Source organism: Manis javanica, chromosome 3, assembly GCF_040802235.1.
Source record: "Manis javanica isolate MJ-LG chromosome 3, MJ_LKY, whole genome shotgun sequence".
NCBI lineage: Eukaryota > Metazoa > Chordata > Mammalia > Pholidota > Manidae > Manis > Manis javanica.
Window position 1 is genome coordinate 4,108,228 of NC_133158.1, and position 15,111 is coordinate 4,123,338.

Consider the following 15,111-nt stretch of genomic DNA (forward strand, 5'->3'; position numbering starts at 1 on the left):
GTCTAGCCAGAGCTGTGCTTGGTTGGGGAGAGGGATACAGGGCCCAGGCTTGTGGGCAGGGACTGTGTGAGGCCTCAGCAGGTTCTAGCAGTATGGGTGCCAGAGCCTTCCGCTTGTTCTCTGCTGTTTCTCCCCCGTCAAACGTCTTTACTGAGGCCTGTGTGCCTTTCTCGGTGGCTGTGGCTGCACCACCGCTCCAGTGAGTACACCTGTGGCCATTTCTCCTGCACTCTTGACCCTAATGCTTCTTGTGTGATGCCACCAGACTTCTTGGCTTCCAGGTTTAAGAGGGCACCACGCTGCTGCCCAGGGAAAGGAGCAGAAAATGAGGAAGGGACCCTTTCCCAGTGACTTTGCTTTCCCTCTTTCCCTTGCTTCCAACACCACGAACACATTGACTCATTTGTTAAGTCCTCTAATACCTCTGAAATAATTTCAGCATTGTCTCATCCATAGCACTACAAAAAACAAACCCCCTAAAGGGAGTTCAGCCTTTACGCCAGCCCTGCCCGGGCCTGAGAGTCCGCAGTCAGATGTCCTCCACACGGACTTGGATTTTGTCTTTCTTCTGAAGTGTGGTCCCTTGTATTCATTTGAAATACTATCAGATTCATTTGGCTCAATTCACTTCCACTTTTTCTTCCCCTATCCCACCCTTATTGATTTAATTAGACATTTTTTAATGTGTCAAACGTACATGATTCTAAAATCAAAACTGTAGAAACAGGTATATTCGGTGTCACCACTCCTACCGTATCTCCTCTGCTTCATGGTCCCCATCCCTTATTTTCTGCTTTATCATCCAGATATATCCTGCATTAATAGGCATGTTGTCTTATCTTTCTTTTGCAAGTAAAGGGTAGCATACTATGTGCTTTTTTGTCCAAACCTCTCTTCTATCTTCTTCCTTTCGATTGCAGACCAGGAGCAGAATTCTGCCAAGTAGGCTTTTGTCACGTGTGAGTCCTGGTCACTGAGCATCTGTGGTTCCCTCCAATAGCTTTGTTAAATCAACTTTTGGAATAGTGTCTTTTATTTCATCCCTTGGCAATAGGCTTCTAAAATGTCAAATTCTTATGTAAAATGGAAATCTGTCTTTTTCATCATCTACTGGAGTTGATAGATGATCCAGGGGATTCAGGTGAGATTTTCTGGAATGGAAGGTCGGGTGTATGGGGATGAGTTATTTTCAGCTGAGCAGCTTAGTGGCACCAGATTGCCAGGGCACAGGCTGGCTCAGTGAGGTCACTCTGAGCCCTGGAGTCCTGTCAGTTCTGCGGGATCATGCGGCTTGGGGCCCATTCAGAGCTGTTTGCAGTTTTTCCCCCTTTGGTGTTTGAGAAAGCTCCTCCAATTGCCCTTTTTATGCCCAGATTTAACAGCTAAATGTCACACATTTGAACTTCACATTTGCACAGTGCTTGGAGATTTTCACGGTGTCTTATGGAATGTCTCATCAATCCCTATGAAACAGCAGAGCATGTATTATGTCTGTTTTTCAGATGAGAAAACTGAAACTTAAAAAAATGGCAGAGTTGCTGGGACTAGAATCTAGGTCTTCGGACTTGCAGCCCAGAGTGGCCTCGGAGGACCAAGGGGCATCTGGGCTTATCACAAAGGCCACACGTCTCTGTACCTTCTCTTCTGCCCTATCTCTGCCAGCAGGAGATTTATGCCTTACAATCTGAGTTCTGTCCAAATCAGTAAATGTTACCTGCCTACATTCAGAACTGTCTAAAATCAGTTCAGAGGTTTTACATGAAACAGCTTTGTTACAATAACTCTTTAAATAGTGGCTATTATTTAAAATAAGTAGGCTACAAGCTAGGACCTGGCAGTTTCCTGTTCTCAGAAGTTTTCATCGTAGTAGGATTTTTCCTGTGTACATTTTATTTTTGTGTCCCAAGGATGAGCAGCAGTGAAGCGGCTTGTTCGAGAGGGGTTTTTGCATTTCTAATGTAAGTACACTTAGTAAAAGATGATAATAAGGCAAAAAAATCCCCTTTTATAAAAAGCCCCTCAGTTTTCCAGGGTAACTCTTTTACTGTCTTTTTCAGAAACACCGATCAGATTTTGAATCCAGAATAATACCCTGTTTGTATGTAATCATGTAAATTTAGCACTCCAAGTTCAGAATCAAAACACTTTGCACAAAGACCTGTACCTGGACGCTTTGGTAAATGATAGGATCAAAGGCCCACAGGCTTGTTCTTGACCGTGTATTGAAGATTAACTACATGATGCGTTTTCCTGCTGACACGTGACCCTCCAGGGCCTCCACTTGTTCAGGGATGTCATTCTGGATTTGGTGTGACTTTTTCAGAGTTCAGATCAATTTGGTGAACCCCCTCCAGGACTGAGGAATGCATGTCCTGTATCTCAGGAAGCCTGGGACGCCTCGATGCCCCAAATCATCTTCTTAGGGTAGAGTTGGCATGAGCAACAAGATACTGCCTGTGAAGGCCGGCCCCTCCTTCCTCCCACTAAAGTATCGTTGATACGCAATATTATACTGGTTTCAAGTGTACAATATAGTGGTTCAGTAGTTGTCTACATTATTAAATCCTCACCCCAACTAGTGTAGCTACTACCTGTCAAAATAGAGAAATGTTTAAGAACTATCGACGATCTTCTCTATGCTATACTCTTCATCCCTGTGACTCATTTATGTTATGATTGAGATTTTTGTGCTTCTATAAGGCCCTCTTTGAGGCAGGAAGCTACCCTCCCCAGGAGGAAAGACCCCTGGGCTGGGAGCACAGAAAACATCTGTGGGTCCTGGTCAACCTCTGCTTACCCTGCAAGTCCTGCGGCGTCGGCTCCTCGTGTGCTGGGGCCCAGATGCCCTGCAGCCTGGCCCCCTCCTCACTTCCCAGGTGGGGACAGACCAGCCCTAATGGGCCAAGGACAGGCTCTGGGGTATCCGAAAGTGGGTGACTTAGGAGCAGTGGTGTCCTTCTGTCTGTAGGCAGAGGGTGGCACCTTGCAGGGGTGGGTGGGGGAGGGTGTGGGGATCTGGTTCTTTTGTGAAGCATCAGTGTCACTGGGTGCAAGTATCTGTTCAGTCCTGAGTTGAAAGATGGGGGGGAAGAGAGAATTGGGGTTGGCTTGATGTAAGCAGGTCATTTCCCCCTTTGTCAGCTGGGTTGGGTTAATGAGGCCCCTGAAAGGGAGGTGTGCAGAAGATGACAGAATATGTACATATATATATATATATATATGTCAGAATCCAGGGGTCTGTGTGCAGGAGCTTCCCCGCCTATAATCTCATCTGCTTTTCTTAGCAGCTTTTTAATCGTACTTACTGAATCCATAAGTCGCATAGCTTGGCTCCTGTAACACTTCCTGGTTGGAAATGCAGATGGCTCCCTGTATGTGAAGACTGGGTAATCATCCACCTGACTCTCAGACTTGCCTGAGCAAACGAGGGTTCTGTGTATGTGCACAGAGGAGATTGCAGACCCAAACGGGAGAGTAAACAGCGAGCAGTTGGGAACGTTTGCAAGTCTGCCAAAGCCTTTTCAGGGCAGGTGTTCCCATCAATGGGCAATAAACATACTCTTTACCCCACCCCCGCAGGAAGACTTTTGGGGGAAAGACTGTGGCAAGAAGCAAGCGTTGAGAAAAATAGTAATGCTTCACCTGTGTTCCATGTCCTGTGTGAGGAGGGAGTGTGGTGTGGGAGGTGGGTCTGCCTGAGCCTGCCCACGGCTCTGGCCAAACCTGCAGGTGGGGAGCAGGGGAACCAGGGGTGGACACCGGGTGGGGCAGCTCTGCACTCAGGGGTCTTGGTTTAGTAAGACAAGGGGGTCTGCACGTGTTAAGAATGCTAAGTTGTATCTGAAAGCATTGAGGAAGCCCAAAATTCGTGGCCCTCTTGGACCACAGCTTGGCACTCCTGGGTCCTTTCTGAGCATCCGAGTGCAGGCCCCGGTGGGGGTGTCGAGGGGCCCACCATGACAGCCCGTGGCTCTGCGGGCCCACTGAGATCCTGCAGGGAGTCCGTTTTCAGCGAGGCGGTGCATGCGTGTTGGTGTGATCTGCAGCTCTGACACCCGCGGTCTTGCTTGGGGAGACACTGCCCATGTCCCGTCCATGTGTGTGGTCCCTCTTGCTGTGCTCGTGTGGCTGCACTCCGTGCCGTGTGTCCTGCCACAAGGCTGGTGTGCAGCGGGGCAGATGGCTCGTGGCGCGTGTCCCGGCGCTGTCCTGACACCTGCTTGTCATCTTTGCCTCCCTCAGAGAATTCTCAAAGGAAAGAGAAAAGGCAAAAGCTCGGGGAGATTTCCAGAAGCTCCGGGAAAAGCAGCAGCTGGAAGAGGATCTCAAGGGCTACCTGGACTGGATCACCCAGGCAGAAGACATTGACCCCGAGAATGAGGAGGAAGGTGGCGAGGAGAGCAAACGAAACAGTACGTAGCACCCTTCTGGTTGTGCCTTCAGAGCTCGTGGGTGACTTGCATACCTGCCCCGCAGCCACGGGGGGCCAGGGCAGCCCCACAGCCTGCGGCTGCAGAAGGCCTGGCTCCCGGGAATGTGTCGTGGTGGGTGCACTCTCCCACTGGGAGGGCACACAGGGCTCTCAGAACAGGTGTCGTGAGCCCACAGGAGGCAGGGGCTGGGCTGGAGGGCACCTTGGTGCGCCTTCTCTGGAGTTGGCTGCAGTTGAGTTTTGTGGCTCAGAATTTGGACTTGAGTCTTAGGCCCATTGCCCATGCATGGAAGCCCCAGCTTCCCTGTCTGCAAGGAGGGGGTAAAGGTATTTGCCCGTGAGGTTGGTGTCGGTGACAGGTAGGAGTCACCAGAGCTGTGGGGGCACCTGCTGGTGGGGTCACCATGCTCCAGTGACACTTTTGGGACCGTGTCCCTGTCCTCTCTGTTCAGAAGCTGTAAGGGTCTGAGGGAAAGTATTGAGGGAAAACAAACCTGTTGTCTCAGGTACTTTTGGGGTGTGGAGGCACAGCTTCCTGGCCTGGGATGTCCATTTCCAGTTTGCCAGTGTTCGCTGTCAGAGAACAGATGTCAAAGCAGGTGTTTCGAGATGCGCTCACATCATCTCTTCTCTCTGATCTTTTAAATGCCACTGTCGGCGTCTGCAGTCCCAGCTCTGGCCAGACATGGCAGTCACCTGGGCAGTGTGCACCCATCCTGATGCCATGGCCCCGCCCAACCCCACGGCGATCAGTTGGCCTGCGGTGGCACCCAGGCCTGCAGGTTCCAGTGTGAAGCCAGGCTCGGGAAGTCCTGAATGCTGCCACCCTGCCTCAGGCCTTCCCTAGAGAGAAGAGAAAGGAGGGGTGGCCAGGCCCCTTGCTGGGCTGCCTGGTTGCTGCAGTGACGGGCAGCCTCAGCTTTGTGGGTTCACGGAATGTCTAGAACGTCAGCTCCTTAAATTTGCTGTTAGAAAGCTGGTATTAACGCAGTGAACTGAATGGACAAAATTCCCTTGGAAGTTAGTTCCTGAACATTGGGGAAATTTTCAAGGATAATTTATTTAACTTTCTGCTGAGCTTCCAGTTTCTTAAGAAACCCTGCCAAATCTCAGAGACTTTTTAGACGTACGCAGCTGCTTCTGAGTTAACAATGGAGTTTTTCTAGGGCCATTAAAATCTGGAAGCCTAAAATTCTATTTTAAACTTCTCATTGTCCGTGATTAGTCTTTAAGAAAAAGAAAAAAAGAGTATTAAAAATAATGAAATCGTTTTAAAGGCATTCATTCTAAAATTCTGACCAGAAAGGCAGGGCAGTTTCACCCTGGGAACTATTAATAATCAATAGTCCCTGTAAGTGGTTGGATATTTGATGCCCAAAGACACAGAGGGGATCCCTGAAACTCTTTCTGTGACCACAGAGAGAGCCTGTCTGTCCTGTCAGAGGCCCCAGAGGCCCTGAGCACTGCCCCTGCCCCCTCCCACCAGGCCTCTGCCCCTGCGGGTCCCAGTGGGCACTGTGGTCATGACTGTCACCCCACCCTTCTGCGTGTGCCCCCAGATGTTTGATTTGGGGGTGGGCACAGAACCAGGGGTGGCCCAGCATTTGCAAGCACAGGGTATGGACATTTGCTGGTTGCATTTAAAAGGTCAGGTCTTGAAAATTTGATTTATAAACCCACGTCCATCACAATTAAACTACTTCAGGACACAAGTTCAAAAATGGAAGACATTGAATGAAATGCTGTGAAGCCAACAGCAGCGGTGGTAAGTGTGCGTTCAGTACAACTGTCCTCCAGGGAGAGGCTGCTGGAAGCGCCCGTTGGGGGGCCCGGCGCCAGGGGCCGCGGGAGGTGCTGGGAGCAGTCATCCACCCTGGGCAGGCCTTGGAATCGCTGGACAGAGGCCGACTCAGGGATGGTCGCCCCAGCTTGGAGACGAGGTGGAGCGCAGGGCACTCTAGCCAGGTTTCTGGAGTCCCAAGTCAGAGATGTGTTTGTTTGTTTTTATTATATTTTAATTACAAAACGAATATTTGCCCATTGCAGTGAAATCACTGTACACAGTGAATATCAAACTGTACAAAGTAGGAGGTAACATTTTCCCGTCCGTCTTCTTGGAGGGACCCAGACTCAGTGGTTGGGGCCCTGTTCTTGCTGATCCCACCTGTTCATGTAAGGACGGGTGACACTCCACGGGCGAGTTGCTCATAGGCCCCTGCCGTAGATCGCCCCACACCAATGGTTCTGCGACTTGCCTTCTTCACCGAACCGTGTGCCATAGACGTCTTTCCATGTTTTTTAAACAACATTTTGCCTATTTTCAATGACTTGCTCTTATAAAAGCTGCCCCAGTAGACTACATACATCACGGGGATCTGTACCTTACAGCGGCCGTCAGACCTGTGGTTCTGTGAGGCTGTTTGTGAGCTTGATGAATGTCTTCCTCCACCATGAGACCGTGAGCTCCGTGGGGGTAGGGTGGGACTGTCTGTCTCACCGTGTGGCTGCCACCTTGAGGGGGTCTTTGTCATGGGCAGTGGCTCCCAGGGGTTACTTGCTGAATGAAAGAACAGAATAATGACAGCCGTGTTCAGCAAGTGCTTCCTGGGCCGGACTGTGTTCTGAGGGCTGCAGGCACATCCTCGCATGGCCTCTGTGTGAAGGGGACTCAGGCAGACAAGGAGACTGCAGCACAGGAGGCGAGAACCTCTCAGGGCCACATGCCTGCAAAGCTGGGATTTGGACCCAGGCTCTGCTGCAGCCTGCACATTAGCCACACCCAGAAATCCCCACAAACACCACACCCGTCTCACGCTCATGCTCACGTTCTCTCTGGTGGAAGGGATACCAGAAGGGGTTTGGCCGAGCTGGAGGATGCTCACCTTAGAATTGGGGGCGTTAGGCCAGGTGGCACTAGGGCACCCTCCCATCAGTCTGGCCAGGGCCAGCCTCCCCCACACCCGTACCCCAGCCTCGCTCCCACCGCCCCAGCCTGCTCTGCAGGTCCCTCCCCTCCTGAGGTCCGCCAGCCTGGAGTGACAATCCTATCATGGAGCCGGAAGGAGTTAGAACCCCTAGAATATTTTTCTTGTGACCCAGTGGCCGTAGGGAATGTGCAGTTGTAACTGACCATGCCTTGCTAATGCTCGATTTACTGCGTTTACTCTTTACCTCTTAAACCACCCTGTGAAGTGCAGGCCTGACCGTTAGCATCCTGAGAGCAAGAAAAACTAGAGCTGAGCCAGTCCAGTAGCTTGTCCATGGCCGTCCGGCCTGGAAGTGGCAGGGCCGAGATTAGACCTGGTCTGTCCCTGTCCAGGGCCCACCTTTCAACACCCTGATGTCCTGCCCCCTGACACCCACTCGGTGTCTGCTCCATAATGCCCTTTTCGGGGGGCAGGCCAGACGCTGGAAACCTTTGTCTCCAGTGGGATAGCGGGTTCCTTAGTGAGGGCGGGCCCTTAAGGACGGGCAGTCTGCATGCCAGCTCTAGAAAGTGCACTTCTGCATCGCCGCTCAGATCCCGGCCTGCAGGTTTCCACCCACAGGAGGAGGACGGATTCCGCGTGGGGGGTCGTGGGGCACCATGGCCACGGCCGCCTCTTGTGCCCTCGGGCCCTCTTAGTGTTGCTCGTGCTGCCCTCTGCTGAGCCATAATGAAACTGCCTGTGTTCAACCTGAAGGGGTCACAGTGGCCGACTTGCTAAGAGAGGATAAGAAGAAAAGGAGGCTCGGCTGCTTCCGCCAGCGCAGGGCCAGAGAACACGGTAAACGGCCGGCGGGGCCTCCTCTCTGGGAGGCTCTTCTCCGGGACGCCTTTCCGTGCACACAGGCATGGTGTGAAGTGCATGTGTCTGCGTGGTGTGTCTATAAGGTGCCCCTGTTTTCATTGCTTGATTTCTTTGAAACTCGGTCAAGTGTGTTCTCCTTTTCTTGAGACTTGGTTGTTTTTGCCCAGACAGCATTGCGGTTTCCTTTGTGTTTGAACCATACCTTTTAGAGAAGCAGCTGAACCAACTCAGAAAATCTATTTAGTTCAGCATGAATATTCTTAGTCTGGAAGACAGACTTTTTAAACACTTTTTCCCAAATGATGCTTTTTCATCTAAACTGTTTAGAAATTCCAATGACGTTACTTGCCTGGTCTTTTTTTTTTTTTAATCCAGGTTCCATTTTGCAAATGGCCTCTTGGTCTTCCACTTCCCAGCTGGTTTGCCCAGCACCGTGCTAAAGTCAGAAGTGCTGTTTTAAGAATGATGTTTGCACGTATGTCTAGGGTGCAAGGATTTGGGGGCCCTTTCCTTTGCTAGTGGGAATGAGGGGAGGGCTCCTGCAGGAGACAGCTGCGTGTGAAGCTGTGCTTTAAAATAATGCTACACATTAGCTCCTTATTGGAAACCCTGGGTAGCGTGCCTGGCACTTAGGCAAACAGCTGGCATCCTGCCCTGGTTGCCCACATCACCACTGTACCCCCTGCAGCACAAGGCCTTGCCCGGCACGCCACTCGGTCCACCTGGTTACTGCTTTCAAGATGGGTCCTGGGGAAAGGGTCTATCTGAGACGATTGAGACTGAAGGGCCACGCAGCCAGCTGCTAAGAGAGCAGAGGGGACGCGCTGCCCTGCTCTCTGAGGAGTGGCCTCTGCCATCCGTGGGAATGCTGAGCTCTGGGGTTACGGGAATTGGACAAGCCACGGCTGGTCAGACGGAAGGTTGTACTAGAGTCCTCGCACCAGGAGACCTGAAAGCTGAGAGGATCAGAGCGGGCGTCAGATGTCATTCCCGGAGCACGCAGTGGCCCCGAGAGGAGAAGAAGCTTGCATGAAGGTGACAGAGTCGGGGCAGAGACAGGGCTGACTTGTTCAGCCTCAGTGCGCAGAGGGCTCGCCAGGAAGACCCGGGCAGGATGAGGCTCCAGGCGGCCTCCACGGGAACAACCACCTTCAGCTGAGCGGGAAATACCGTCCTGGATGCAAGAAAAAACATTCTCAAAGATTGACCTAGGACCACAGCCTTGGTGGGCCACCGCGAGAAGACGCGGGCTGTCCCCGGAAGAGAAGGGACCTCTCCTTGGGCGTGTGGGTGCCCACCCTCCTGAGCCCAGGCTTGGACCCTGCGACGTTCCAGGATTCTTGAGGCTTCTCATGGGCTTTCTCAGATCTGCATGGAGAGGAAGCATCCTAATGTTTTCAGGAAGCTTTCTCTGTTTTCAGAGGGGAGTCTTTTATTGACTGAGATACCAGGGACCCTCACGGAGGCCTTGATACTGCTGGTGGTGTTGGGGGGCAAGGGCCCTTGTGGGTGCTGTGCTCCACGTACACTGGTTAAGGAAATAGTTACTGTTAGGACATCATTCTTGCTTTGGACACAGGACCTTGGTCTGGCCTTGACCCACATTCTCTAAGAAGAGCCTGGCTTTTTTACAGCAATGAGTCTATTACCCTGTGACAGCTGAGCGTGTCATCACTAGCAGGCACGGGCAGATTCCTTAAGGGGATGTCATGGTGCTGCTCCAGCTTGTCATGAAAATAAGATAAAAACACACAGTCTTGGCTTCCGGTGCCCTGTCCCCACGGAAGGCAGCCACCACCCTGCCCCTGCTCAGTGGTCTGGCCTTCTCTCCCCCCAGCCACCCAGAGGGAAGACCAAGAGGCTTAGGCTGCCAGGGCATGGAGGGCAATGCTAAAAGAAATCCCTATGTGTGAGAGAACGCCTGTCCCGTGGAGAGCAGGGCAGTGAGGCTCCAAGGCCCGGACGCCCCGGAAGGGGCTGCTGGTGGGCCACGCTCCAGTGGGAGGAGGGGCAGCTGTAGGTCATCTGCCTGGGTCCTGGCCTTGGTGGGGCTGTTCTGTTCCCTGGGGTGCTTTGCCCAGGGGTGACTTAGACCTAGTTCCCCTGGGCCGGCTGCTGGACTCCTGATGGCCTCCGGAGGGGTGGTGGGCAGGGACTTCACAGGACCGCACATTCCCTGCCCTCCTCGCCAAGCTGGGGAACGCAAGGGAAACCCCCTCGGTGCTGACAGTAGAACCAGACAGCCTGTGGGTGTTTCCTCTCTGCAGTGGTTCTAGCAGGTCAGGGGTGAGTGGGTCCCAGAGAGGATATCACCCATCAGCTCATTTTATAGATTAGGTCACTGAGCCTAGCGGGGGAAGGGGCTTGTTCCCGCAACCCTGATGACAAAGACCCAGTGTCCCTGGCATCTCTTCCAGAGGCTGTGGCCTTGGTGACCTCCCTCCCTGAAGGCACTTGGCTGAGGTTTCACTGTGCCTGTTAGTGGTGAACATGATTTTGGGGCTGCCATCTTGAAACCACACACAGACTTATTCACTGTGTGTGTGTGTGTATATGTGTGTGTGTTGATTTCCCTCTGAATTCCCAAGCCAGGCGGGTTTGGCTGACTAGTTGTACTGCCTAGGAAGTGGTGCATCTCCCTGATTGATGTTGTGTGGCATTGCCCATGATGGCACTCAGGCCTCACATGAGATATTGAAGGGTGGCAGTGTGACCCGCCGTCCACACGGGCTGCAGTCCAGCACCATGTCCTCACCATGGCACTCAGCGTCCCCTTCTCAGTGTGCCCACACTAGAGGCCTCCGACCCTCCCCGGGGATCCCAGAGCCTGGAATGGATTGCAAAGCACAGGCCCCGAGCCTCCCCAGATCTTTACCAGGCAAGTTGCAGGGCAAGGCATCCTCCCGTTACAGGCGACAGGCGTGTCCTGATGCCTGGTTCCACCCAGATTCACTAAAAATAGTCTTTAAACTTATATTTTTAAAAAACTTCCTCAACAAAGCTCTAAAACTCCCTGGAACATGTGAGGGGACAGGACTAGAGCTTCTCCAAATGCAGGTGGCCCCCTGGCTGGCTTCTGCAGAATGGACTAGTGCCTGCAGGTGACATGGTGGGGTCCCCCTGCTTGGACCCCTAACGCGGCCTAGCCACTTGTCACGCTGAATCCCCTGAATGGGACAGTCGTGATGCTCTGGAAGCTGGTTGAAGAGAGGGGCATCCTTCTATTCCAATAATTGGCCCGTTGGGCGTTGGTAAGTCTGTTTGGATTTTTATAAGGTCCCAGTAGTCACTAGTAGCTTGATTATTTGCTGGGCTGATCCCCTGCAAGTGGTCTGGCCATGCACCAGGTCTCCAGGGGTTAATACAGGTCATCAGGACACCAAACCAGTGCTGATGGGCAACAGGCTTGTTTGCTTTTGGGAACCTTTCGATTCATGAAGTTGGAAGTATCTACCACTAGCAAACCGTAAAGCGGTGCATTGGAGAGTAGACCGAGCCCACGGGAGTGGCGTGGCAGCATGGAAGGAATGAGAAGCAGCTTTGTCTGGTCTGAGCTGTGTGTGCTGAGGCGGGCAGGACAGCACCCTCATCCTGGAATCACGGAGTTTGCTGTCCTCCAGAAGCCCCTCTGGTCTAATGGTCTGCGATCCTCCCGTCTTGATTTTTTTTGAATGCAGATGAGACCCTGTTGGGGCGAAATGAAGGGAAACTCATACCAGTTTATTAACATTAGGAGATGAATACTAGCACCACTGAAGGCTGGGATGCTCTCGGCGGTGCCTGCAGGACCTGCTTTTTTCCACACTTTGGGAAAAGGAAACGCTGTCCCATGGTAGAGAGAGAGAGGCTGGGGTGCACAGCAACGCTGCCAGGGCCCAGCAGGGCCGGTTCCTCTGCTCAGAGTTAGGGGCTGGAGCAAGGTCTGCTTGGTGTCTGGATGGGGCCACCCCACTCTAGCAGAGTCACCGACCTCTTCCCCACCACCCACCCACCCACCCACCCACTCCTCCCGGCAACATCATTCTGGAAGCGTTTGTTTATTAGGGGCCCGTGGCTCTGTAAGTATCAAATGATCATGACAGAAAAGTTGCCATCCCTCCAAAAGGCTAAGCTAGACAGAAATAACTCAGGACAGAAAAACGATAAACTAAGAGGTGCCCAGAGCTGACTGGGAAGTGTAGAAGACTGTTCACACCAGATACCTCCGCGCAGTAAGAAAAGTGGCGCTGATGTGGACCACACAGGGAGAGTCACTTGGCTCCCCGGGAGTGCAGAGAGCTTTTCCGAAGCGCTGGAGTTACATGTGCAAGCCTCAGCGGTGGCCCCACACTGTGGATTCGCTCTGGGAGGCCCCGCGGGTCTGTCCCATTCAGCTCTGGTACTCCCCATTTGACAGCCAAGAGAAGGGAGCTTTGGAGAAGTTCAGTCGCAAACGTGGGGTGAACTGCCATCTGCCGACCTGAGAGCCAGCTCTAAGCCACGTCCCACCCTGCTGAGGGTGGGGTCTGCTTGGAGAGCCGGGCTTCATGCTGTTGGCATAGCCCTGACCCCGGGCCACAACGCTGGCCTCTCTCAGTTTCTGCTTGGGGAGCTTGGCTTTCTTATCTTTACCTCCACTCAGTTTAGGGAGTAACCGGCCCATTGCATTCAATGCTTGGCACAGAGCCAGAACTGCAAAATGATGCCCCCCTCGCCCATGGGCAGCCTGTCATGTATCTGTTCCGATCAGATCATTTGAAAAAGCTTTAGGGATGAAAAACAGCGACTGTACCGATGGTCTTATGGGACGTGGACCCAGACAGTCAAAAGCCACAAAGGTCTAGCCTGTTCAGAAGAAGTTCGCTCTTTGGGAAATATTGGCTGAAGTCACAATTATGATTAATATTAGAACCGTGAAGTGTAAAACTGTTAGAGTTGGAAGTGACCTTCCAACTTTAGCACCACCACTTTGCGGAGGGGGAAATACAGCCTAGAGAGAGGAGGGACTGTGCCCAGGATAGGGTCGGGACCTGACTGAACTGGGGCCTGCGGGACACCTGGCCCACCCTCGACCCCCCTTGACTCAAGGTCGTACTTGGAAGGGTCTCCTGCTGGGCTTTATTTGTCTTATGCCTAAAGACAAGGGTGACCCTGGAGGAACCCATAACTGAACTTCATTGAATTTGACAGTTTTTTAGTCTTTCTGTTTAAGTCAGAGCATGGAGCAGTCGTGGAGGAGAGAACTGCATGAGTGTGTGTGAGTGTGTGTCTGTCTGTCTGTGTGTCTTTATGGGGCTGCATTGCAGGGTTCTTTTCGGTTGTTTTGGTTTTTGTCTGTTTTTTTGCACGGGGTAGCAAACAAGTGAATCAAGGTTTGCAGGGGATTTCTTTTGCCCTCACTGCGGGAGAAAAGGGGCGCTCTGAGAAAATACCCGCGGTGTGGCGCGGGGCGGGAATTCTGCTTAGATCTGCCTTTGCCCACTTTCTATGTGCTCCCGGGCACGGCTGTTGGGACCCCCACCTCTGGGGCTCAAGTCTCTTTCAGGTACTCACACAAGTCGAGCCCTGGGGCCCTCAGGGAAGATGTTTCTCAGTTCTCTGGGCCCTTTGAGTCGGGGCATCTTCGTCCTTGTCTGTGCACCAGCCTGCGGGGTCAGTGGGCATGCAGCTGTGCAGAGCACACCTGCCCCAGCTTCTGTGCCCTCCGTTCCCAGGACAGCCTCAAAAGAATCTTCAGCAGCCTTATGGCACCACTACCAGTTTTTGCACGTGGGAGTCAAGGCATCCCTGCTAAGCTGACTTGCACAGGCAGAGCCCACAGGGGACGGCCTTCATGTCATCACCATAGGGTCTACAAAAACAGCCACCACATCTCAAAATTATGCATCAGGGGATGCAAGTGCACATTTGAGTGACTCACACCCACACTTCGATCTTTGACGGCCTCCCCTCCTGACCGCAGAGCAGAAGCAGCCATTCCTTTCTCCCCGTTTCTGGAACTCCTTGCACAGACCCCAGGGGCAGCTCTCTTCACAGTTAACTGAAGTCCACTGAGAGCTCGCCTCTCCACTGTCCCCCATGTCTGTATCCATGACCACGCCTCCTCCACCACCCAGTGTCTGTCACACACCCACAATGTTTATAGGGTTGAATAAAGTAGATAAAAAATGGGCCCGGCTTCCCAACACCAGTAGGTGCATTTCCACATTTCTGCTTCTGCTCAGGACCCTGCTGTGGAGGAGTGGGACATGCCCAGAGACTCTGATGGCACTGGGACCACTGTCAGCTTTGTCCTGTGGTCACCGGGTGGGAGAAAACCTCTTCTATCCGTAACACTGCCCTTCCTAGGTGCCCCAGTCCTGGCTTCTCTGGTGCCAGCCTTCTGCCCGCTGGCTTCACAGGCTCAGCAGAACTTAGACATTGCATTGGCTAACTAAACATGAGCAGAGTTACTAAATTTTTAAAAATGTTTGTGCTTGCCACCTTCATGGACTCTTCCATCCATAATACCTCTTCTCCTTCAGTATGTTCAAAATAAGTTTTTCTTTATGAAGTATTGGCCTATTCCCAGGTTTCTAGAGTATACCTGCTGGGGCAAGCAAAGGTGCAGCCGTACCTGAGATGCTTTGGTGACCTCTCTGTGCAAACCAGGCAGTCGGGAGAATAAGCTGGTGCCAGACACAGTGACAGGATTCGGTTTGGTCCCTTGGCTTCTTTTCTTGGCAAGTGTGTGGCTGGACAGAGCCTCTTCCCCAGAGGGGACTCTGCAGCTCTCCAGGGGACAGGGGGGCGCCTGTAGGGGGGCCGCCTGGCTTCTCGGCCTCGGGGGCCCTCCCAGATTCTCAGAGGGTCTGCCGGTGGCTGGGGGCTGCACCTGGCCCACTCCCAGGCATGCAGTGTGCCACCTAA

At 52.7% G+C, this 15,111-nt stretch overlaps 1 protein-coding gene across 14 annotated transcripts in view; it reads left to right on the top strand.

The window, feature by feature from the left end:
• CACNA1D (calcium voltage-gated channel subunit alpha1 D) overlaps positions 1–15,111 on the top strand; it is a 254,841-nt gene that overhangs the window by 165,228 nt on the left and 74,502 nt on the right. For all 14 annotated transcript variants that reach the window (XR_012128885.1, XR_012128884.1, XR_012128886.1 and 11 more), the window contains exon 9: positions 4,243–4,412. Coding sequence is in view for 11 of the 14 variants with exons in the window: in XM_073230715.1 (XP_073086816.1) it covers positions 4,243–4,412 (170 nt within the window). In the remaining 3 variants the exon portion in view is untranslated. The remainder of the gene's footprint in view (positions 1–4,242; positions 4,413–15,111) is intronic.